This window comes from Carcharhinus amblyrhynchos, chromosome 8, assembly GCF_965287045.1.
Source record: "Carcharhinus amblyrhynchos chromosome 8, sCarAmb.v2.hapA, whole genome shotgun sequence".
NCBI lineage: Eukaryota > Metazoa > Chordata > Chondrichthyes > Carcharhiniformes > Carcharhinidae > Carcharhinus > Carcharhinus amblyrhynchos.
The window spans coordinates 113,793,020-113,818,597 of record NC_137331.1 but is presented as its reverse complement, the minus strand read 5'-3'; the positions used below and the strand labels follow the sequence as shown (position 1 = coordinate 113,818,597).

At 44.6% G+C, this 25,578-nt stretch overlaps 1 protein-coding gene across 1 annotated transcript in view; it reads left to right on the top strand.

Moving 5' to 3' along the window:
* The window catches only part of LOC145346843 (piezo-type mechanosensitive ion channel component 2-like), an 895,380-nt gene that overhangs the window by 130,851 nt on the left and 738,951 nt on the right, over positions 1–25,578 (top strand). The window contains exon 2 of the mRNA XM_080194667.1: positions 8,201–8,296. Within this exon, the coding sequence (XP_080050793.1) occupies positions 8,201–8,296 (96 nt within the window). The remainder of the gene's footprint in view (positions 1–8,200; positions 8,297–25,578) is intronic.

Below are 25,578 nucleotides of genomic sequence, written 5' to 3'. Positions count from 1 at the left end.
CATTGTTAACAATTCTATGCTTAAAATATAACCCTATCTTTTAGTGGGGTCTCTGTAAAGTGTTAACATTAGTATTTACAAAAGCTTACCATGACCACTGGCATAACTCAAACTCATGCACATGCTTGACTTTGCCTCTGCAATCAGGCAGGAAATGTATGTCATGATTCAGAAGCTTCTGAATAAGTCTATTGAAACTGATGGGAAGATAAGCTTCATTTACTCCCAGTGGTATTTTCTTGCACTTGGATGATTATAGACAACCTGAACTTTTATTCATTTAATTTTTATTTGATGGAATTGCAAATAAATGCACATGTTGGCCAGATTTCACTATGAACACTATATGCAACAGCCTGTTTGTCAACCTGAGCAAGTTTTTTGAGATACTGTACGTAACTGGCTAATTGAAAAGTGGAGAATAATGTATTAGGTGGGTATGCAATCTTTTTAGTAGTAAAAGAAAAGTGTTCTAGCCACACTTCTTGACAGGTTATTATCTACCTCACGTAAAGCATACAAATTGAGCTAGTTTTTAATCAGATGTTGGTTGACCAAAGCTGAAGGCTAAAACTTAAACCTAAAGCAATATGTTTAAAATCTTCATCTTTTGGGAGTACTCTGATGGTTTAATGGCATGCTGTGCCAGTGAACCAAAAGATTAAGATGGCCTCAGGCCTTAACCTGCATATGAATCCACTGTGTCTCTATCTTAGAAACAAGAAAGTTACACACACACACACACACACACACACACACACACACACACACACACACACACACACACACACACACAGTTGCCTCTCTTGATTGCCATCCAGTAATCCTTGAGTATCTACATTTTTGTGGAAAATTCCCATAGGGGAATCTTAAACCGATCAAATTTACTGAATAACAAAGAAATTATCAACAAGATTCTACTTTTTGTTGCTTTTACTTTAAGACAAATTGGAATCAACACAAATCAACCATCAAGTAAATGATACTTCAAATAAAATGGTAATACATTTTTCACCAGCACCTGCATCATTCCCTGCACAAATATGACACAACATGCAATCTTTGCAACTTACTGATTGGGCATTTGAGTTGCATTCACTGGCAGCTGTATTCCATCCAAGCTCTGTGTGGTTACCACTGAAAGGGTATCCCTCTTTTACTTAGGTCATGTCAGTCTTGATGGCACAGCTTTGCAAAGTTCCTTTTCAACAGGCCAAACAATAATATTGGGTTCACAATCTGGACCTCTGATACATATTCTCAACTTTCACATATCTGAGTTATTCGCACCACTTTTTAGATTTCAGTCCCTTTTAGCTGTCTTGTTCATCACTACCAAGGAATTTCTGGAATATTTTTTTCTTGTCTCACTGCCAAACAAAAAACTGACCTTTTGTAGAGCTTTGTTGGTTTCTCCTTGCACAAATTCTGTGTTCCTCTTTAGGTCTGTTTGCTTTTTCTTTGTGTCTGATTCTGTGCTGATTGTTTTTACCTCCAGCCCTCCTGTTTTTAGCTCTCCCTTGTGTCTTGTTATTCAGCTTCTGTCTTAACTTATTTCCAGTTAGTACTGCTTCAAGTCGAGGATTGTCAAGTTATGTGGACTAGTATTTCTTAGTATCTAAGAAAATTACAATTAATCTCTTTAAACATTATTAAAATATTTGATAAGGTGACGCACAAAAGGTTGCTTCAGAAGGTTAGGGGGCATGGAGTTGGGGGTAAGGTGTTAGCTTGGATAGAGGATTGGTTGTCTAATAGGAGGCAGACAGTTGGTATCAATGGGTGCTATTCTGACTGGCGGTTGGTAACTAGTGGAGTGCCGCAGGGATCGGTGCTGGGGCCTCAGCTATTTACCATTTATATAGATGATCTGGAGGAGGGGGCTGAGTGTAGGGTGACGAAATTTGCTGATGACACAAAGGTAAGTGGAAAAGCAAATTGTGCGGAGGGTGTGGAAAGTCTGCAGAGGGATCTGGATAGGCTGAGCGAATGGGTGAGGACCTGGCAGATGGAGTACAATGTTTCCAAGTGTGAGGTTATTCACTTTGGCAGAAATAATAGTAGGAGGGATTACTATTTAAAGGGCGAAAAGCTGCAGCATGCTACGGTGCAGAGGGACCTGGGGGTCCTTGTGCATGAGTCGCAAAAACCCAGTCTGCAGGTGCAGCAGGTGATCAAGAAGGCGAATGGGATGCTGGCCTTTATAGCAAGGGGGATAGAATATAAAAGCAGGGAGGTCTTGCTGCAACTGTACAGGGTATTGGTGAGGCCGCAGCTGGAGTACCGTGTGCAGTTTTGGTCGCCGCACTTGCGCAAGGATATTTTGGCCTTGGAGGGAGTGCAGAGGAGGTTCATTAGGCTGATACCAGAGATGAGGGGGTTGGACTATGAAGAGAGACTAAATAGACTGGGTCTGTACTCGTTGGAGTTTAGAGGGATGAGGGGGGATCTTATAGAGATGTATAAGATAATGAAAGGGATGGATAGGGTAGAGGTAGAGAGATTCTTCCTGCTCAGAAAGGATAGCAGGACTAGAGGGCACAGCCTCAAGATAAGGGGGGAGCAGTTTAGAACAGAGTTGAGGAGGAACTTCTTCACTCAAAGGGTGGTGAATCTCTGGAATTCTCTGCCCGTTGAAGTGGTGGAGGCTACCTCGCTAAATATATTTAAGACATGGGTAGATAGGTTTTTGGCAGACAAGGGAATTAAGGGTTATGGGGAGAAAGCAGAAAGTGGAACTGAGCAACTTCAGATCAGCCATGATCTTATTGAATGGCGGGGCAGGCTCGAAGGGCTAGATGGCCTACCCCTGCTCCTACTTCCTATGTTCTTATGTTCTTAAAAGCAAATGCAGATTTCACAATCCTTTTTAGAAAATTGCAAATTTTCCATATTGTTTGCATCTGGTCAAAGCCATAATAACTACAAATTCTATTTCTTACCTGTCTATGAAGTGTTCCCCTTATCTCTTTACTGTTGATGGTGTTCTTCACCAAAATGTTAATGTCACCTTTTTTGAAGCAAACTGGCTATAAAATGTAATATCAAAAAGATGTTCAGTTTGGAGCGATGTTGCCAGTTGAGATACAGAATGCTATTTAGTTGTAAAAAAAGTTGTAGATCCGTTCACATTTCTCTATTTGCCACACAATTGCATAGATGCATTTGTTAACCATAATCTTGAAGTCTCGTTTCAACAATAGATAGCTGGAAGTTAGTTACAAATCAGAATCTATTAATTTGAGGGGAAATGCTTTATAAGTATGTCAACTGTGAAATGAGTTTGCTGCCTTGAAGTGATCATTGTGTGGTGGAATTTCTGATGCAGATGGAGGAGGAGAAAGTGGGTTCCCGGACCTGTGTCCTTTGTTTCAACAGAGGGGAGTACGATAGGATGAGAGAGGAATTGGCGAATGTTGATTGGGGGAGCACATTGGAAGGTAGGTCTGCTGAGGAACAGTGGAGGATCTTTAAGGAGATCTTTCTTGGTGCTCAGCAGAAATTTATTCCGATGGTTAAAAAGGATCGTAGGAGGAGAGATAATCAGCTGTGGATAATGAAGGAGGTAAAGGAGAGTATTAAATTAAAGTGGATGCGTTTAGAGTAGCTAAGAGTAGTGGGCGAGAAGAGGATTGGGAGAGGTTTAAATATCAACAAATAATGATGAGGAAGTTGATAAAGAAGGGTAGGATAAACTATGAAGCTGGGCTAGCGCTTAATATAAAAAAGGATAGTAAAAGTTTTTATAAATATATAAAAAGGAAGAGGCTGACTAGGGTGAATGTTGGACCCTTAGAGGATGAGAGGAGGGACTTAGTGGTAGGGATGGGGAAATGGCTGAGGCCTTGAATAACTTTTTTGTTTCGGTCTTCACGGAGGAGGATGTGAATAATTTGCCGGGTGTTAGCGATGGAAAGATGGTAGGAGTGGAGGGCCTGAATGACATTATTGTTACTAGAGGGGCAGTGCTCGACAGACTGGAGGGACTGATTGTGGACAAGTCCCCAGGACCGGATGGAATGCATCCAAGGGTCCTGAAAGAAATGGCGGAGGTGATAGTGGATACATTGATGATTATTTTCCAAACCTCGCTGGATTTCGGGGAAATGCCGGAAGATTGGAAAACGGCTAATGTTACACCGTTGTTTAAGAAGGGTGGCAGGCAAAAGGCAGGGAATTATAGGCCGGTTAGTTTAACGTCTGTTGTAGGTAAAATGCTAGAATCCGTGATCAAGGAGAAAATAGCGAGGCATCTTGAGGAGAATTGTTTGATAGAGCAGACGCAGCACGGTTTCATTAAGGGGAAGTCGTGTCTGACGCATTTATTGGAGTTCTATGAGGATGTGTCTAGGGCGGTGGATAGAGGAGAGCCGGTAGATGTAGTGTTTCTTGATTTTCAGAAGGCGTTTGATAAGGTGCCGCACAAGAGGGTATTAAAGAAGGTTAGGGGGCATGGAGCTGGGGGTAGGGTGTTAGCATGGATAGAGGATTGGCTGTCAAATAGGAGGCAGAGAGTGGGGGTCAATGGGTGCTATTCGGATTGGCAGTTGGTGACTAGTGGAGTGCCCCAGAGATCGGTGCTGGGGCCTCAGCTATTTACCATTTATATAGATGATCTGGAGGAGGGAACCGAGTGTATGGTGTCGAAATTGGTGGAATGGCAAATTGTGCGGAGGGCGTGGAAAGTCTGCAGAAGGATCTAGATAGGCTGGGCGAATGGGCCAGGAACTGGCAAATGGAATTTAATGTTAGCAAGTGTGAAGTTGTCCATTTTGGTAGGAATAATGGTAGGAAGGACTATTACTTATATGGCGAAAAACTGCAGCATGCAACGGTGCAGAGGGACCTCGGGGTCCTTGTGCATGAGTCGCAAAAACCCAGCCTGCAGGTGCAGCGGGTGGTCAGGAAGGCTAATGGGATGCTGGCCTTCATAGCGAGGGGGATTGAATATAAAAGTAGGGAGGTCTTGCTGCAACTGTATAGGGCATTGGTGAGGCCGCAGCTGGAGTACTGTGTGCAGTTTTGGTCGCCGCACTTACGCAAGGATATTTTGGCCTTGGAGGGAGTGCAGAGGAGGTTTACTAGGCTGATACCGGAGTTGAGGGGGTTGAGCTATGAGGAGAGGCTGAATAAACTAGGCTTGTACTCGTTAGAGTTTAGAAGAATGAGGGGAGATCTCATTGAGACGTATAAGATAATGAATGGGATGGATAGGATAGAGGTGGAGAGGCTCTTCCCGCACAGGAAGGACAGTAGGACTAGAGGGCACAGCCTCAAGATAAGGGGGGAGCAGTTTAGAACAGAGTTGAGGAGGAACTTCTTCACTCAAAGGGTGGTGAATCTCTGGAATTCTCTGCCCATTGAAGTGGTGGAGGCTGCCTCACTAAATATTTTTAAGACGCGGGTTGATGGGTTTTTGATAAGAGAGGGGATTAAGGGTTATGGGGAGAGGGCGGGAATGTGGAACTGAGCCACGACAGATCAGCCATGATCTTATTGAATGGGGGGGCAGGCTCGAGAGGCTAGATGGCCTACTCCTGCTCCTATTTCTTATGTTCTTATGTTCATTATCTGTTATTATTTATAACAAATACCTTTCTCCTTCTTGTTATAAGTGAAGTAGAATTGGCAAACATTTCTGGCTTTGCCATCATACTTTTTGTGCCCTCACAATCTCTTTGATTTAGAGATCATTGAGGTGAATGTGCAATATGATTTTCATGGAATATTATTGTTTACCAACCAATTACTGCATGTTCACGAAAAGTCACTTTTGACTGATTATAGGTAATCTGCATGTCCTATCAAATTATTATATCAATGGATATTTTGTATTTTTATATATCTGACATGCTTAATTGTGTGAAGCTTGTAAGACATCTAAACTAAAATTGCAGTAATTGTTCAAGAAGTTACATCAATAAGCTCAGCCACCACCATCATTCGATCATGCTAAGCATGTCATAAATATTTAAATCGTCTTTGCGCCTAAAAAGAGCGAAAAGCCGATTTCGCTGGCAAAAGAAGGCTGGTATGATTGGGGGAAGCGAGAAACCAGGCTCGTTTCTCATTTTTCCCCCTTCACCTGATCATACTGTCTCGCCTTGTTGAAAGACAGGTGGGACCAGGTGATAAAATTGTGCTCATATGTTTAACAAATTTGATTGAATTTTTCAAAGAAGTGATTAGGTGTGTGGTGCAGTTGGTGTAGTCTACACATAGTCTACATGGATGTCAGTATGGCTTTTGACAAAGCCCAATGTGGGACACTGCTCAAGATTATAAGAGCCCATGGGGTTCATAGCAATTTGGCAAATTGAGTTCAAAATTGACTTATTTACGGGAGGCAGTGGATGATGGTTAAAGGTTGGTTTTTGTGATTGGATGCCTGTGTCCAGTGGTGTACTGTATGCAGAGACCAATGCTAGGTCCTTTGCTGTTTGTAGTGCACATGAATTAGCTAGACATGAGAGTTGGAGGTGTGATCAGTAAGTTTGCAAATTACAAAAAAATTATGGTGTGATAAATAGTGGGGGAAAATGTCTTAGATCACAGGACAATATAGACTGGTTGGGCAGAACAGTGACAAATGGAATGTAACCCTGAAAAGTGTGAAGTGATACATTTGGGAGGACTAACAAAGCAAGGGAATACACAATTAATGGTAAGATGCAAGGAAGTAGAGAGGACCAGAGTGATCTTGGGGTACATGTCCATAGGTCCCTGAAGGCAGCAGCACAGATAGATATGGTGGTTAAGAAGGCATATGGGATACTTGGTTTTATTAACTGAGGCATAGAATACAGGAGCATGGAGATTATGATGGAATTATATGAAATGCTTGTTAGGTCTCAGCTAGAATACTATATGCAGTTCTGGCCACTATACAACAGGAAGAATGTGATTATACTATAGAGGAAGCAAAGGAGATTCACCAGGATGTTGCCTGGGCTGAGGTATTTCAGCTACAAGGAGAGGTTGGCTACACAGGGTTTTTTTTTTGCTTAGAACAGGGAAGGCTGAGGGGAGACCTGTTCGAGGTGTACAAAATCCTAAGGGACATAGGTGGGGTATCTAGGAAATAACCTTTCCCTTACTGGAGGAGTCAATAACCAGGGGGCATAGATTTAATGTAAGGGGCAGGGGATGTAGAGGGGATTTGAGAATTTTTTTTTACCCTGTGGTGGTGGGAATCTGGAACTCATTGCCTGAAAGGGTGATGGAAATGGGAACCATCACAACATTTAAGAAGTATTTGGAAGAGTGCTTGAAATGTCATAACATACAAGGTTACGGAATAAGTGCGGAAAATGGGATAGAATGGATAGATGCAGGATGGCCACGCAGGTACATTGCAGAGGAACCTGGGGGTCCTTGTGCATGCGTCGCAAAAAACCCAGCCTACAGGTGCAGCAGGTGATCAGGAAGGCAAATGGGATGCTGGCCTTCATAGCGAGGGGGATTGAATATAAAAGTAGGGAGGTCTTGCTGCAACTGTACAGGGAACTGGTGAGGCCGCAGCTGGAGTACTGTGTGCATTTTTGGTCGCCGTACTTGCGCACGGATATTTTGGCCTTGGAGGGAGTGCAGAGGAGGTTTACTAGGCTGATACCGGAGTTGAGGGGGTTGAACTATGAAGAGAGGCTGAATAGAGTGGGTCTGTACTTGTTGGAATTTAGAAGGATGAGGGGGGATCTTATTGAGACGTATAAGATGATGAAGGGGATGGATAGGGTAGAGGTTGAGAGGTTCTTCCCGCTCAGAAAGGACAGCAGGACAAGAGGGCACAGCCTCAAGATAAGGGGGGTGCAGTTTAGAACGGAGTTGAGGAGGAACTTCTTCACTCAAAGGGTGGTGAATCTCTGGAATTCTCTGCCCGTTGAAGTGGTGGAGGCTGCCTCGCTAAATATATTTAAGACACGGGTAGATAGGTTTTTGATAGGCAAGGGAATTAAGGGTTATGGGGAGAAAGCGGGAAAGTGGAACTGAGCCACTTCAGATCAGCCATGATCTTATTGAATGGCGGGGTAGGCTCGAAGGGCTAGATGGCCTACTCCTGCTCCTATTTCTTATGTTCTTATGTTCTGAGGGGCCTATATTATGCTGTAAAACTGTGGCTCAAGTATGCCTTTTGGCAAAAAACATTAATCCAAAATTCTCACAAGGCAGAAATGATTATTCTTTTTCACTTGTCTTTCAGCATGTTTGTTCCGATACAATGGATTATCATTTGTGTACCTCATATTCCTTCTCCTTATACCACTTTTTTCTGAACCCACAAAGAAGACAATGCAAGGTAAGAAGTTTTAAATTATTGTTTTGTGTCCAAACCATATTTAATAGCAGGATGATAGCTTAGGAGTTAATGTTTGTGATTTTATTTCGTTTGTTCTTGGGATGTGAGCATTGCTGGAAAGGCCAGCATTTAATTCCGTCCCGAATTGCTCTTGAGAGGATTGTGATGAGCCTCCTTTTCGAACTGCTGTAGTCGATGTGCTGTAGGTACCACAGTGTTGAGGAGGAAGTTCCAGTTTTTTGATCCAGCAGAAGTAAAAGAATGACAATACAATTCCCAGATGGGATGAATTTCAAACCTGCCTCAGCAGTGAAGTCTGATTTGACTGTCAGTATCTGCAATTTACCTGCTACTGTCAACTTACTGTCAACTAAATGATGAGCCTGGAGTTGTTAATTAGGAGATGCCTCCAGAATATTGTCAAGCTGGTCCCACTGCTGACATGTCCAATGTAGGGTCCTGGAGCCTGTGGTAAAATTCAATTTATTGTTTTAGTCTGGGACTTGCTGTTTAAATTGAATTAGTTTATTTTAATTTTATATATACTTCATCAAATTTCCACTGGAACAATTGATTGTTTTTCTAACTGAATTAAAGGCTTGATCAGAAAAAGAATGATTTGTAAAATAGATTGCTAGCTGCACTGTCTGTGAGTAATACTGTTCATGCCAATTACCGAGATTTGAATAAACCTCAAATAAATCTTCTGAAATGTATAATGAATCTCTTCCAGAGATTTCAGTTGCATCTTCTGTAACAAGCATTCCTTCAAAGTGGAATTTGATCATTTACGGACAATTCCATTGAAATTGTATCAAGAACACAGGCTATTTTGCCCAATCAGTCTATATCAGTTTATCCTCCACACAAACAAGTGACCTAAATCCATATTTGACTACTTCTAAATCTCTGTATCCTCCTTTCTATCATTTATCTCTTTAATCGATTCTTAAATGTTAAGTGTGGCCTGTGCTTTCATGACGGACTCGGGTACTGCACTCCTCAGCCTTACTTCAAACATCTGTGCACAAAAAACTTTTTCTCTGCTTTATATTGCACTTGAGGAAAAAAGTGAATAGTTAGTGAACTTAGATTGTCTTGCATCATGGTCCTCTGGAGAAGTTTGATTCCTTAAGGAAGTTGGAAGGATATTTACCTAAATGGGTTTTTCAATGTTCCTAGTCTTTCCCAGAAGGTAGCATTCATTTCATATATCCATGCATTCATATGTGATTTGTATTTCCTGACAGCAGGGATAGAAACACAATTTTACTTGCTGCCTAATTCTGAATACAATCCATTTCACCTGAGGGTTGGAAACATATATATATTACTGGACAGTTGTGGAATCATTCTCCTCCTTTAATTCTCTATCTACTCCCTCTTTGATACTGTCATGAAAATAATGTGCTTCTTGTCTGCTTAGTAGTTTGTAAAGCAGTGTAACACTTAGATGGTTGCAAAATTCAACCCATGCAGCTCATGAAATACTTGTTGGTTAGCAATGCAATGAATAGATCCTAGAGAATCATAGAGCTTGTAGATATCAGATAAAGACCGGTTGATCAGACTGGGCAGAACAGTGTCAAATGGGATGTAACCCCAAGAAGTGTGAAGTGAAACATTTGGGAGGAGCAAGTAAAATTGTGTTTCTATCCCTGCTGTCACGAAGTACGAATCACATATGAATGCATAAATATATGAAATGAATGCTATCTTCTGGGAAAGACTAGGAACACTGAAAAGCCCGTTTAGGTAAATACCCTTCCAACTTCCTTAAGGAATCAAACTTCTCCAAGGCAAGGGAATACACAATTAATGATAAGATGATAGGAAGTACAGAGGACCAGAGTGATCTTGGGGTACATGTCCATAGGTTCCTGAAGACAGCAGCACAGATAGATCATGTGGCCAAGAAGGCAAATAGAATACTTGCTTTTATTAGTGGAGGCACAGATTACAGGAGCATGGGGATTATGAAGGAGCTATATAAAATGCTTGTTAGCTCACAGCTAGAGTACTAGCCACATACCATAGGAAGAATGTGATTACACTATAAAGGAGGTTTGACAGAATGTAGAACTAAATGACACCATACTCTCAGGTGGTAAATTCTGAATCTTAACAACACTTTGTGAAAAGACATTTCTCCTCATTATAGACCGTAATTTAAGTCAAATTTTTTTGGTGCTCACTGAATTCAAATATATTAAAAAATGGAAACCAAAAATGTGATCATAATTGCCGTAAAAATACCATACCCCTAAATATAGGAATTGCATTATCTTGAAAGAAAAATGAGGCCTAAAGGATATATGGACAATTAAAACAATATAACTAAGTTGGAGAAGGGAAATGTGAAAACCCAAAGTGGAACACACTTCAGTGTTGCAAGTATCAGTTGAAAGGAAAAAGGCAGATTCTTTTCTTGGGAAGTAAGTCATCATCCCTCAGATGATGACTTACTTCCATGCTAAAAATGAGTTCTCAGGTGAATTCAATTTGTGACCTGGAGTCTCCGTCACAGGTGGAGCAGACTGACTGAAGGAGTGGGTAGGTGGTGCACTCAGGTTGTCATGTGCTCCTTTCGCTGTTGACGCTTTGCTACAGCTTGCTTTCGGTGATGAAATGCGAGTTGTTCAGCTGCTTCCCAGATGCTTTTTCTCTTTCCTTGGGTAGACTTGGACCAGGATTTACAGGTGTCAGTGGGGTTACAATCATAGAGGTTTACAGCATGGAAACAGGTCCTTTGGCCCAACTTGTCCATGCCGCCTTTTTTGTTTAAACCCTTAAGCTAATCCCAATTGCCTGCATTTGGCCTATATTCTCTATACACGTCATACCCATGTAACTATCTAAATGTTTTTTAAAAGACAAAATTGTACCCGCTTCTGGCAGCTTGTTCCAGACACTCACCACCCTCTGTGTGAAGAAGTTGCCCCTCTGGATACTTCTGTATCTCTCCCTTCTCACCTTAAACTTATGTCCTCTAGTTTTAGACTCCCCTACCTTAGGGAAAAGATATTGACTATCGAGCTGATCTGTGCTCCTCATTTTTTTATAGACCACTACGAGATTACCCCTCAGCCTCCTATGCTCCAGAGAGAAAAGTCCCAGCCTATCCAGCCTCTCCTTATAACTCAAACCATCAAGTCTTGGTAGCATCGAGTACATGTTTTCTGCATTTTTTCTGGTTTAGTAATATCCTTTCTATAATAGGGTGACCAGAACTGCACACAATATTCCAAGTGTGGCCTTACTAATGTCTTGTACAACTTCAACAAGACGCCCCAACTCCTGTATTCAATGTTCTGACAAATGAAACCAAGCATGCCGAATGCCTTCTTCACCACTCTGTCCACTTGTGACTACACTTCCAAGGAGTTATGAACATGTACCCCTAGATCTCTTTGTTCTGTAACTCTGCCCAACGTCCTGCCCTGGTTCAATCTACCAAAATGCATTACCTCGTATTTGTCTAAATTAAACTCCATCTGCCATTTGCCAGCCCACTGGCCCAATTGATCAAGATCCTGTTGCAATTGAAGATAACTTTCTTCACTGTCCACTATGCCACCAGTCTTGATAACATCTGCAAACTTACTAACCATGCCTCCTATATTCTCATCCAAATCATTAATGTAAATGGATCCCTGAGGCAAACTGCTGGTTACAGGCTTCCAGTTTGAAAAACAACCCTTTACAACCAGGCTCTGGCTTCTGTCAAGAAGTCAATTTTGTATCCATTTAACTACCTCACCCTGGATCCTGTGAGATTTAACCTTATGCAACAACCTACCATGTGGTACCTTGTCATAGGCCTTGCTAAAGTCTATGTAGACAACATCAACTGCACTGCCCTCATTTACCTTCATGATTATCCCTTCAAGAAACTCAATCAAATTTGTGAGACATGATTTTCCACTCACAAAGCCATATCGACTGTCCCTAATTAATCCTTGCATCTTTAAATGCTTGTAGATCCTATCTCAATATCTCCCAACAACGTACCCACCACAGATGTGAGGCTCACTGGCCTGTAGTTCCCAGGCTTTTCCCTGCAGCCCTTTTTAAACAAAGGCACAACATTTGTCACTCTCCAGTCTTCAGGCACCTCACCCGTGACAATCGACGATTCAAATATTTCTGCTAGGGGACCCACAATTCCCTCCCACAATGTCCTGGGATTCACTTCTTCAGATCTCGGGGATTTATCTACTTTGATGTGCTTTCAGACTTCCAGCACCGCTTTCTACCTTGATGCACTTTCAGACTTCCAGCACCTCTTTCTCTGTTATATGAAAACTCCTCAAGACACCACTATTTATTTCCCCAAGTTCCCTAACATCCATGCTTTTCTTAACTGATGAGAAATACTCATTTAGGATCTTACTCATCTTTTGTGGATCTGCACATAGATGACCTGATGTTGATCCTTAAAAGTGCTACTCTCTCCCTTGTTACTGTTTTGGCCTTTGTGGATTTGTGGACTTCCCATGAGATTTAACCTTGTGCAACAACCTACCTTATGATACCTTGTCGAAGGCCTTGCTGAAGTCCATGTAGACTGCACTACCCCCATCTACCTTCTCAGTTACCCCTTTTGCACTTTTTCAAGGAGGCTTTATGGGTATCATTGAAATGTTTCCTGTGTCCTCTTGGGGCTCGCTTATGATTTTGAAGTTGCGTAGAGCGCCCCTTTCAGGAATCTGGACAATGTGGCCCACACAGTGGAGCTGATTGAGCCAAGTCAATACCTCAGTACTAAGAATATTGCCTTGAGTGAGAATACTGATGTTGATGTGCCTTTTCACCCGATTTTTAAAAAAGGTTTTAACATCTCCCTGCATTGAGCCTGTACTTGGGCACCAGATTGTTCAGATTTGCCCACTTTTAAATAGAAATAGTATTCTCATTCTCCTGACCTGTGAACAAACTCCTCAAAGCACAACAGGGCATCAATTGAAGGTGAGCAGATTCCTATACTCTCCTCCCCAAACTCGCTTTAAAATTGACGTGCACCCTGGAGGTATCGGGAACAACAGACTTTCAAATTGCACTTGCATCCATTTATGACCTCACTGGCAATTGAAAATTTGGTCCATGGTATCTGAATTACTGTAAGAAGTCCAACCGATTTTTTTGATAGTAAACTCGCAAGCTTATGGGGTTTGCCCCTTCGTCAGGCGAATGGAGAGTTCTGGCCTCAGACAGAGCATATAACAGCATGGACAGTTTACAGATTACTGATTGGAATGCGTGTCTTTACACCTGACGTGCTATTCAAGTCTTAAAGTGGCCAACAATGTGAATGGAAGGAGCATTAAGCCCCAGGTTAAAGAGATGTGTATTGTCTCCAGACAATACAGTAAGTGAGGTTTAGCAAACCCAGGCAAGTCATGGAGGTTACAGATAGTGCAACATGAGCCCAAGATCCCTGTTGAGACTGTTCTCATGTGTGCAGAACTTGGCTATCAGTCTTTGCTCAGCGACTCTGCGCTGCCCATATGTCGTGAAGGCCGCCTTACAAACAAAGAACAACACAGCACGGGAAACAGGCCCTTCGGCCCAACGAGCCCGCGCCGCCGTCCTACTATCTCAGTGACCTATTCATGATTTTAGTCTACGCCTAACGTGCGAGGATCAGGGAGGTCCAATTTAGGGACAATTTTAGTACCCAATCAATCAGCCTAAAAGCACATCTTTGGGGGATGTGGGAGGAAACCGGAGCACCCGGAGGAAACCCACGCAACCACGGGGAGAACGTGCAAACTCCCACAGACACAGGCCCAAATCCATGTGTCCGCACAGCAACAGAGATAGTCTCTGAGCTGTCATGTTGCCCTCGAGATGGTCCAGTTTAAGCACACTAACGACATGAAGCAATAGGCAACTCCCGAAGCAACATCCAAGAGCAGCCCACTACAACCTGCCGCCTGCATGCCCCTTGCTGGACTTAAATGCCTGTGGAGACAAAAAAATTCATTATTAAACAGGCAAAGACTAACATTCCTGAGGCAAAACATATTCCCAAGCCTACAATGTTCAGTAAGGCCTACTATATCCCCCTATATGTAGCCCGCTCATATGGCTGTCTAAGTGACTCTTAAACAACCCTAGCGTGCCTGCTTCCACCACCTTACTCGGCAGTGCATTCCACACCCCCACTACCCTTTGCGTGAAAAACTGCCCTCTAATATTTGTCTTATACCTAGCCCCCCTCACCCTAAGCCCGTGACCCCTCGTTCTATCCATTTCTTGTAGCGGAAAAAGCTTACCACCATTTACTCTATCTATCCCCTTCATAATCTTATAAACCTCTATTAGATCCCCCCTCAGCCGACGTCTCTCAAGGGAAAACAGCCCAAGTTCATCCAATCTTTCCTCGTAAGACAGCCCTTCCATACCAGGCAACATCCTGGTAAATCTCCTCTGCACTCTCTCCAGGATCTCTACATCCTTCCGGTAGTACGGCGACCAGAACTGGACGCAGTACTCCAAGTGAGGCCTAACCAACGTTCTATACAACTGCAACATCAGACTCCTACTCTTATATTCTATACCTCTTCCTATGAAGGCTAACATACCATACGCTTTCCTCATCACATTCTGCACCTGTACCGACACCTTCAGGGACTTATGCACTTGCACCCCCAGGTCTCTCTGCGTATCTATACTCCGGATAGTTCTACCTTTTATCGTATAACTCCCCTCCACATTATTCCGGCCAAGGTGCATCACCTCGCATTTCTCCGGATTAAATTCCATTTGCCATCTATCTGCCCAATCTACCAGCCTGTCTATGTCCTGTTGCATTGCCAGGCACTGCTCCTCAGTACCCGCCAATCCAACCATCTTGGTGTCATCAGCAAATTTGCTGATCACACCACCTACCCCCTCTTCCAAGTCATTAATATATACCACAAATAGAAGAGGTCCAAGTACCGAGCCCTGCGGCACACCACTGGTGACAGGCCTCCAATTGGAAAAGGAGCCTTCCACTACTACTCGCTGTCTCCTCCTCCCAAGCCAGTTCTCCACCCATCTACATACCTGGCCTTGTATCCCATGAGCCTTCACCTTTTCTATCAGCCTACCATGAGGGACCTTGTCAAACGCCTTACTGAAATCCATATAGACAACATCAACGGCTTGTCCTTCGTCAACCGTTTTTGTCACCTCTTCAAAAAATTCCACTAGATTCGTAAGGCATGACCTCCCTGTAACGAAGCCATGCTGCGTATCCCTGATCAGATTGCAGCGCTCCAGATGTTCATACATCCTATCCTTGAGGATCCTCTCCATTAGCTTGCCTATAACTGAAGTCAAGCTCACCGGCCTATAATTCCCTGGGTTATCCCTCTGACCCTTCTTAAACAACGGTACTACATTTGCAATGCGCCAATCCTCTGGGACCTCACCTGTGTCCAAAGAAGAGACAAAGATTTGCGTCAGAGGCCCAGCAATTTCATCCCTCACCTCCCTTAACAGCCTGGGATAGATGCCATCAGGCCCCGGAGATTTATCCGTCTTTATACTGTCTAAAAGTCCCAACACCTCTTCCCTCGTGATGACTATATCCCTCAACGGATCCTCAAACTCCTCAAGCACAGCACCAGACATCAGGCCCCTCTCCTGCGTGAATACCGACGCAAAGTATTCATTCAGGATCTCCCCCATTCCCCCAGGCTCCAAGCATAGTTCCCCTCCTCTGTCCCTGAGAGGACCAATCTTCCCTCTAACCATCCTTTTATTTCTAACATAGGAGTAAAATGCCTTAGGATTTTCTTTAATCCTACCCGCCAAAGCCATTTCATGGCCCCTTTTTGCCTTTCTGATGCCCCTTTTAAGTTCTCTCCTACATTCTCTGTATTCTTCTAACGCTATCTCTGTCCTCAAATGCCTAGATCTAATGTACGCCTCCCTCTTCCTCCTGACCAGGTCCTCAATATCCCTAGTTACCCACGGCTCTCTAATCCTACCCTTCCCATCCTTCCTCTTGACCGGCACGTGCCTTTCCTGCAAAGATTTTAGTTTTCCCTTGAGAGACTCCTTGGAGAATGCTTACCCGAAGGTCAGAGGCCAAATGCCTGTGACCACTGAAGTGTTCACCAACAGGAAGGGAACAGTCTTGTCTGGTGATTGTCAAGCGATGTTCATTCATCCGTTGTCGTAGCATCTGCATGGTCTCCCCAGTGTACCATGCTTTGGGACATCCTTTCCTGCAGCGTATTAGGTGGACAACGTTGGCCGAGTTGCAAGAGTATGTACAGTGTACCTGGTGGATGGTGTTCTCACGTGTGATGATGGTATCCATGTCGATGATCCGGCATGTCTTGCAGAAGTTGCTGTGGCAGGGTTGTGTGGTGTTGTGGTCACTGTTCTCCTGAAGGCTGGGTAGTTTGCTGCGAACAATGGTCTGTTTGAGTTTGTGCGGTTGTCTGAAGGCAAGAAGTGGGGGTGTGGGGATGGCCCTGGCGAGATGTTCGTCTTCATCAATGATATGTTGAAGACTCCGGAGAAGATATAATAGCTTCTCCACTCCAGGAAGTACTGGACGACAAAGAGTATTCTGTCCACTGTGTCCCATGTTTGTCTTCTGAGGAGGTCGGTGCGGTTTTTCGCTGTGACGCATCAAATAAATCGGTTGGACTTAAACCTGGTGTTGCCAGACTTCTTACTGTGTTTACCCCAGTCCAAGCCGGCATCACCACATCTGAAATACTGGCCAGGGCGGAACGATAGTACAGTGGTTAGCACTGCTGCTTCACAGCTCCAGGGACCTGGGTTTGATTCCCGGCTTGCGTCACTGTCTGTGTGGAGTTTGCACATTCTCCTCGTGTCTGCGTGGGTTTCCTCCGGGTGCTCCGGTTTCCTCCCACAGTCCAAAGATGTGCGGGTTAGGTTGACTGGCCACGCTTAAATTGCTCCTCAGTGTCCTGCGATGTGTAGGTTAGAGGGATTAGTGGGTAAAATATGTAGAGATATGGGGGTTGGGCCTGGGTAGGATTGTGGTTGGTGCAGACTCAATGGGCCAAATGGCCTCTCTCTGTACTGTAGGGCTTCTATGATTCTATGATCTGAAAGCAATAGGAGTAAATGCTGAGATGCTTGCCACTGTCATAAGAACATAAGAACATAAGAAATAGGAGCAGGAGTAGGCCAACTAGCCCTTCGAGCCTGCCCCGCCATTCAATAAGATCATGGCTGATCTGTCGTGGCTCAGTTCCACATTCCCGCCCTCTCCCCATAACCCTTAATCCCCTCTCTTATCAAAAACCCATCAACCCGCGTCTTAAAAATATTTAGCGAGGCAGCCTCCACCACTTCAACAGGCAGAGAATTCCAGAGATTCACCACCCTTTGAGTGAAGAAGTTCCTCCTCAACTCTGTTCTAAACCGCCCCCCCTTTATCTTGAGGCTATGCCCCCTAGCCCTGCTATCCTTTCTGAGCAGGAAGAGTCTCTCCACCTCTATCCTATCCATCCCATTCATCATCTTATACGTCTCAATGAGATCTCCCCTCATTCTTCTAAACTCTAACGAGTACAAGCCTAATTTATTCAGCCTCTCCTCATAGCTCAACCCCCTCAACTCCGGCATCAGCCTAGTAAACCTCCTCTGCACTCCCTCCAAGGCCAAAATATCCTTGCGTAAGTACGGCGCCCAAAACTGCATACAGTACTCCAGCTGCGGCCTCACCAATGCCCTATACAGCCGCAGCAAGACCTCCCTACTTTTATATTCAATCCCCCTCGCGATGAAGGCCAGCATCCCATTCGCCTTCCTGACCACCTGCTGCACCTGCAAGCTGGGTTTTTGCGACTCATGCACAAGGACCCCGAGGTCCCTCTGCACCGTCGCCTGCTGCAGTTTTTCTCCACGTAAGTAATAATCCTTCCTACCATTATTCCTACCAAAGTGGACCACCTCGCACTTGCCAACATTAAATTCCATTTGCCATTTCCTGGCCCATTCGCCCAGCCTATCTAGATCCTTCTGTAGACTCTCCCCACCTGCCGCACAATTTGCCTTTCCACCAATTTTGGTGTCAACAGCAAATTTCGACACTCTACACTCGGTTCCCTCCTCCAGATCATCTACATAAATGGTAAATAGTTGAGGCCCCAGCACCGACCCCTGGGGCACTCCACTTCTGCCAATCCAAATAGCACCCATTGACCCCCACTCTCTGCCTCCTATTTGACAACCAGTCCTCTATCCACGCTAACACCCTACCCCCAACTCCATGCCCCCTGACCTTCTGCAATAACCTCTTGTGAGGTACCTTGTCAAACGCCTTCTGAAAATCAAGAAAGACCACATCCACCGGCTCTCCTCTATCCACCGCCCTAGACACATCCTCATAGAACTCCAGTAAATTTGTCAGACACGACTTCCCTTTAACGAAACCGTTCTGCGTCTGCTCTATCAAGCAATTCCCCTCAAGATGCCTCGCTATTTCCTCCTTGATGACGGATTCTAACATTTTACCTACAACAGACGTTAAACTAACAGGCCTATAATTCCCCGCCTTTTGCCTGGCACCCTTCTTAAACAACTGCGTAACATTAGCCGTTTTCCAATCTTCCGGCACTTCCCCGGAATCCAGCGACGTCTGGAAAATAACCACCAAGGCATCCACTATCACCTCCGCCATTTCTTTCAGGACCCTCGGATGCATTCCATCCGGTCCTGGGGACTTGTCCACAATCAGCCCCTCCAGTCTGTCGAGCACCACCTCTCTAGTAACAGTAATGTCATCGAGACCCTCCAGTCCTACCGGCTTTCCATCTCTAACATCCGGCAAATTATTCACGTCCTCCTCCGTGAAGACCGAAACAAAAAAGTTATTCAAGACCTCAGCCATATCCCCATCCCCTCCCACTAAGTCCCCCTTCTCATCCTCTAAGGGACCAACGTTCACCCTAGCCAGCCTCTTCCTTTTTATATATTTATAAAAACTCTTGCTATCCTTTTTTATATTAAGTGCTAGCCCAGCTTCATAGTTTCTCCTACCCTTCTTTATCAACTTCTTTGTCAATCTTTGTTGACATTTAAACCTCTCCCAATCCTCTTCTCGCCCACTACTCTTAGCTACTCTAAACGCCTCCGCTTTTAATTTAACACTTTCCTTCACCTCCTTTGTTATCCATGGCTTATTACCTCTCCTCCTACGGTCCTTTTTGACCATCGGAATAAATTTCTGCTGAGCACCAAGAAAGATCTCCTTAAAGATCCTCCACTGCTCCTCAGCAGACCTACCTTCCAACGCGCTCCCCCAGTCCACATTCGCCAATTCTTCTCTCATCCTACCGTACTCCCCTCTGTTCAAACAAAGGACGCGTGTCCGGGAACCCACTTTCTCCTCCTCCATCTGCACCAGAAACTCCACCATACAATGATCACTCTCCCCAAGAGGAACCTTCACCGCAAGTTCCCTAATTCTACCCGCCTCATTACATAGCACCAGATCCAAGATAGCTCGCTCCCTCGTCGGCTCCAACACACACTGTTCGAGGAAACTATCCCGGCAGCATTCCAAGAACTCCTCCTCGAGCCCACCGCGTCCAACATGGGTCGACCAATCAATATGCAGATTGAAATCCCCCATGCCAAAACTATTAAGAAATCTCAAGTGGTGCACATGTGCAGCATATATCTGAAAAGTTTAAAATTATGATGGGGAAAATTATATTGCTCACACAATCTGAGATTGTCTCTAACACTGGTTTTACTGTTGAATGGCTTAACTTATTTCCCCAATCCTTCTCCCACAATTAAACTTCGGCATAGGACAGTGATCTTTTTCTATTCATTCATGTGGTGTGGGCATTGCTGGCAGGACCAGCATTTATTGCCCATCCCTAATTTAAGAGTGAATCACATTGTTGTGCATCTGGAGTCTTGTGTCAGACCAGGGAAGGTTGCCAGATTTTTAAAAGTTTTTTACTTTCAGTAGTGTCACAAGCAGGCTTATATTAACACTGCAATGAAGTTACTGTGAAAATCCCCAAGTTGCCTCACTCTCGTGCCTGTTCGGCTACACTGAGGGAGAATTTAGCACGGCCAATGCACAACGGCCAGTATGTTTTTCAGACTATGGAAAGAAACCAGAGCACCCAAGGGAAATCCGTGCAGACACTGGGGAAACGTGTAGACTCTGCACAGACAGTAACCCAAGTTGGGACTCGAACCCAGGTAAAAGCAGCTTTGACAAAGAGTCAACAGGACTGAATGTCAGCTCTTTTCTTTCCTTACAAATGCTGTTAGACCTGAGATTTCCCAGCATTTTCTCTTTTGGTAATTGAACCTGGGTCCCTGGCGCTGTGAGGCAGCAGTGCTAACCACTGTGCCACCATGCCGCACTGAAAGAAACTCCCTCCCTAAAGGAAATCCATGAACCAGATGGGCCTTTATGACCATTAACAGTGGTTTTCATAATCAGTGTTTGACTCTTAATTCAGATTTTTATAGGATTCAAATTTCACCATCTACCATAAGAACATAAGAACATAAGAAATAGGAGCAGGAGTAGGCCATCTGGCCCTTCGAGCCTGCCCCGCCATTCAATAAGATCATGGCTGATCTGTTGTGGCTCAGTTCCACATTCCCGCCCTCTCCCCATAACCCTTAATCCCCTCTCTTATCAAAAACCCATCAACCCTCTTCTTAAAAATATTTGGCGAGGTAGCCTCCACCACTTCAACAGGCAGAGAATTCCAGAGATTCACCACCCTTTGAGTGAAGAAGTTCTTCCTCAACTCCGTTCTAAACCACCCCCCCTTTATCTTGAGGCTGTGCCCCCTAGTCCTACTGTCCTTTCTGAGCGGGAAGAGTCTCTCCACCTCTATCCTATCCATCCCATTCATCATCTTATACGTCTCAATGAGATCTCCCCTCATTCTTCTAAACTCTAACGAGTACAAGCCTAGTTTATTCAGCCTCTCCTCATAGCTCAACCCCCTCAACTCCGGCATCAGCCTAGTAAATCTCCTCTGCACTCCCTCCAAGGCCAAAATATCCTTGCGTAAGTACGGCACCCAAAACTGCACACAGTACTCCAGCTGCGGCCTCACCAATGCCCTATACAGCCGCAGCAAGACCTCCCTGCTTTTATATTCAATCCCCCTCGCTATGAAGGCCAGCATCCCATTCGCCTTCCTGACCACCTGCTGCACCTGCAAGCTGGGTTTTTGCGACTCATGCACAAGGACCCCGAGGTCCCTCTGCACCGCCGCCGCCATGGTGTGTTTTGTTTTGAAAACCCAGGACCTGAGGGTATTATTATGACTAGTCCAGTGTCAATACCACTACACTGCTGCCTTTCCAGTGAGCACTGCACCCAGAGGAGCTAAAAACACTGTCAATAAATTCCACAATGTTCATCCTCCCGCCTGACGATGCTCATCCTGTGCTTCTGACAATTCTCATGCACCCCCATGAAAGCTCACTGCCTTGCCCATTCTTGATGATTCTCACCCTCTTGCAACCCTGATAATGCACCCTCCTTGCCTCCCCTGATATCCCAATACGTATCCTAACACCTTCCCACCAATGTTCACCCCGTATGTCCTGTATAATGCATACCCCTCACACTGTTCATGCCTCCTTCTAAACACCCCGTCCTGTCAATGCTTACAATCCCTGTTCCACACTCTTAATAATGTTCACCCGCTCCATACCCCTTACATTGTAGATCCTCACCCTTAGTCCTCCACTCTATAGCTCCAATCTCCCACCCAACCCAACCCTATCATCCTTTCAACAATCCCAATACAAACTCATAACAGCAATCAAAAGTATTAGACATTAGAAATAGTTAAAAAAAACTTACTATTTTTAAAAATATAAAAACATTAATAGCCTGTTTACCTTAAGGGGAGCTACTTTAACTGGTGATGTCAGGAGGAAGTGTGGGCTTGCCTTTATGCGGTGACAGTGCCTCCCTCTTCAGTCTGGATAGGCTGAAGGGCAACAAAGACTAGTCGTTCTTTTATTCACAGTCAGTTGCAACAACTGTGGCATCACTGCTGACTGGAAGATCTAGGCCAATATATTTTTTTGTTTTCTTATTTTTCAATTCCTGTGGAAACTGGACACCACCCCCTTTCTTGCCAGCAGTATGTAAGTAGCCCGACTAGGGATGGGGCTATACTGGATTTAGTTCTGGGTAATGAGCCAGGTCAGGTGGTTCAGGTTACAGTAGGTGAACATGTGGCTAACAGTGACCACAATTCTGTCTACTTTAGGATAATAATGGAAAAAGATGAGTGCTGTCTGAGGGGGAGGGTGCTAAACTGGGGGAAGGCAAGTTACAGCCGGATTAGGCATGAGCTTATGGATACTGATTGGGAGAAGTTGTTTGCGGGTAAGTCCACGCTTGGCAAGTGGGAGGCTTTCAAGGGAAAACTGAAAAGGTTGCAGGAAAGACATATGCTGGTTAAGAGGAAGGATAGGAAAGGTAGGATTAGAGAGCCGTGGATTACGGGGGATATTGAGGACTTGGTCGGGAAGAAGAGAGAGACATATGTTAGGTCTAAGCAACTGGGAATGGAGAGAGCACTGGAGGAATATAGAGAGAGTAGGAGGGAGCTCAAAAGGGGACTTAGAAGGGCGAAAAGGGGGCATGAAATGGCTTTGGCGGAGAGGATTAAGGAAAATCCAAAGGCATTTTACTCCTATGTTAGGAACAAAAGGGTGGTTAGAGGGAAAATCGGTCCTCTTAGGGACGGAGGAGGGGAACTGTGCTTACAGTCTGAGGGAATGGGGGAGATCCTGAATGAATACTTTGCTTCAATATTCACGAAGGAGAGGGGCTTGGTGTCTTGTACTGTCTTGGAGGGAGCTGTAGACCAGTGGAAGGAAATATCCATTATGAGGGAGGAAGTGTTAGGGTTTTCAGGCAGCATAAAAACTGATAAATCTCTGGGGCCTGATGGCATTTATCCCAGGCTGTTTAGGGAGGCGAGAGATGAAATTGCTGGGCCTCTGACGCAAATCTTTGTCTCTTCTTTGGACACAGCTGAGGTCCCAGAGGACTGGAGGATAGCGAATGTGGTACAGCTGTTTAAAAAGGGTAGTAGGGATAACCCTGGTTATCCCTACTACCCTTTTTAAACAGTTATAGGCTGGTGAGTTTGATGTCAGTGGTAGGAAAGTTGTTGGAAAAAATTCTTAGGGATAGGCTGTATTCGCATTTAGAGTGTTGCGATCTGATTAGGGATACGCAGCATGGCTTTGTTAAGGGGAGGTCTTGCCTTACAAATCTGGTAGAATTTTTTGAGGAGGTGACAAAAACGGTCGACGAAGGACGAGCCGTTGATGTTGTCTATATGGATTTCAGTAAGACGTTTGACAAAGTCCCTCATGGTAGGTTGGTTGAAAAGGTTAAGGCTCATGGGATACAAGGACAGGTATCTAGATGGATTGACAACTGGCTAGGTAACAGGAGACAGAGAGTAGTGGTGGAAGGGTCCTCTTCTGGCTGAAAGTCTGTCACTAGTGGTGTGCCGCAGGGCTCAGTACTGGGACCTCTTCTATTTGAAATATAGATAAATGACTTGGACGAGGGTGTACGTGGTGTGATCAGCAAGTTTGCAGATGACACAAAGATGGCAGGATTGGCGGACAGTGAGGAGGAGTGTCAGGCAACACAGCAGGATATAGATAGGCTGGTATATTGGGCGGATAAATGGCAGATGTAATTTAATCCTGATAAATGAGAGGTGATGCGTTTTTGAAGGAATAATGTAGAGGGGAGTTATATGGTAAAGGGTAGACCTATTAAGAGTGTAGAAATGCAGAGGGACCTGGGAGTGCAAATACACAAGTCTTTGAAGGTGGCAACACAGGTGGAGAAGGCTACGAAGAAAGATTATGGTATGCTAGCCTTTATAGGAAGGGGTATGGAGTACAAGACCTGGCGTCTAATGCTGCAGTTGTACAGAACGTTGGTTAGACCGCATTTGGAGTACTGCGTCCAGTTCAGGTCACCTTACTACCGGAAGGACGTGGAGACCCTGGAGAGAGTGCAGAGAATGTTTACCAGGATGCTGTCTGGTATGGATGGACTGGGTTATGAGGAAAGATTGGGTAAATTGGGGCTGTTTTCCTTAGTAAGACGGAGATTGAGGGGGGATCTAACAGAAGTGTATAAGATTACGAAGGGTATAGATAGAGTAAACAGTGGCAGGCTTTTTCCTAGATTGGAGACAAATATCATGAGGGGCCACGGGCTTAGAGTGAGGGGAGTGAGGTATAATTTGGATGCTAGAGGGAGGTTTTTCACACAGAGGGTTGTGGGGGTATGGAATGCACTGCCAAGTAAGGCGGTGGAGGCAGGCACTCTGGAGTTGTTTAAGGTGTACTTAGATAGACACATGAGCAAAATAGGGATGGAGGGATACAGGAGACTGTTTTAAATAAGGATCAGAGCCTCGGGATGTTCCTGGAAATCAACTGTTACACGTGTTGATGTTTTTCTCTTTTACTCCACAGGTGCGTCGGTCCACCTTGTTGTCTAACGAGGGGCATACATGCAGTGGGTCGTGCATGAGCTGCTCTTGGATGTTTCGAGAGTAGCCTAGTACTTCACATCGTTTGTGTACGCTTAAACTGGACCAGCAGATGGGCACCACGACAGCTCAGTGACTATCACTGTTCGCTGTGCAGATTTGGATTTGGCCAGTATCTGTGGGAGTTTGCGCATTCTCCCCGTGGTTGCGTGGGTTTCCTCCGTGTGCTCTGGTTTCCTCCCACACCCCAAAGATGTGCTCTTAGGCTGACTGGTGTAACAAATTGTCCCTAAATTATTCTCCCCTCAATCTGGTTTCCAATGTGGGTGCCATAAGCATAGACATGGGTCAAGGGTGGAAGAAGAAAAGAACAATGTTAAAATGGCGGCGCGGGCTCGTTGGGCCAAAGGGCCAATTTCCCGTGCTGTGTTGTTCTTTGTTCTTTGTCCTTCCTGTACCAAGCTTTAAGCCGTGCATGCATTGATCCTCCCCATCTTCCTATTTCCACTCTCGCTAGCTTGCAACACTGGAGGTAATCTTTCTATACCTTTCCCCATTATGTTCTATTCTACTGATGTTCACTGATTATTGTACAACCTTCAGTACCTTTGGCAACTTTCCAAACACTGAAGCAGTCCATGTGAGATTTGCAATAAGACCTGGTGTGATAATTTACAAGACTTGCAGAGGGAAACACTAATTGGCCTCCCCGTAGGATTCACTGAATACAAACTCCTGGGGTTGGTACTTAACTCATCAAGTGGA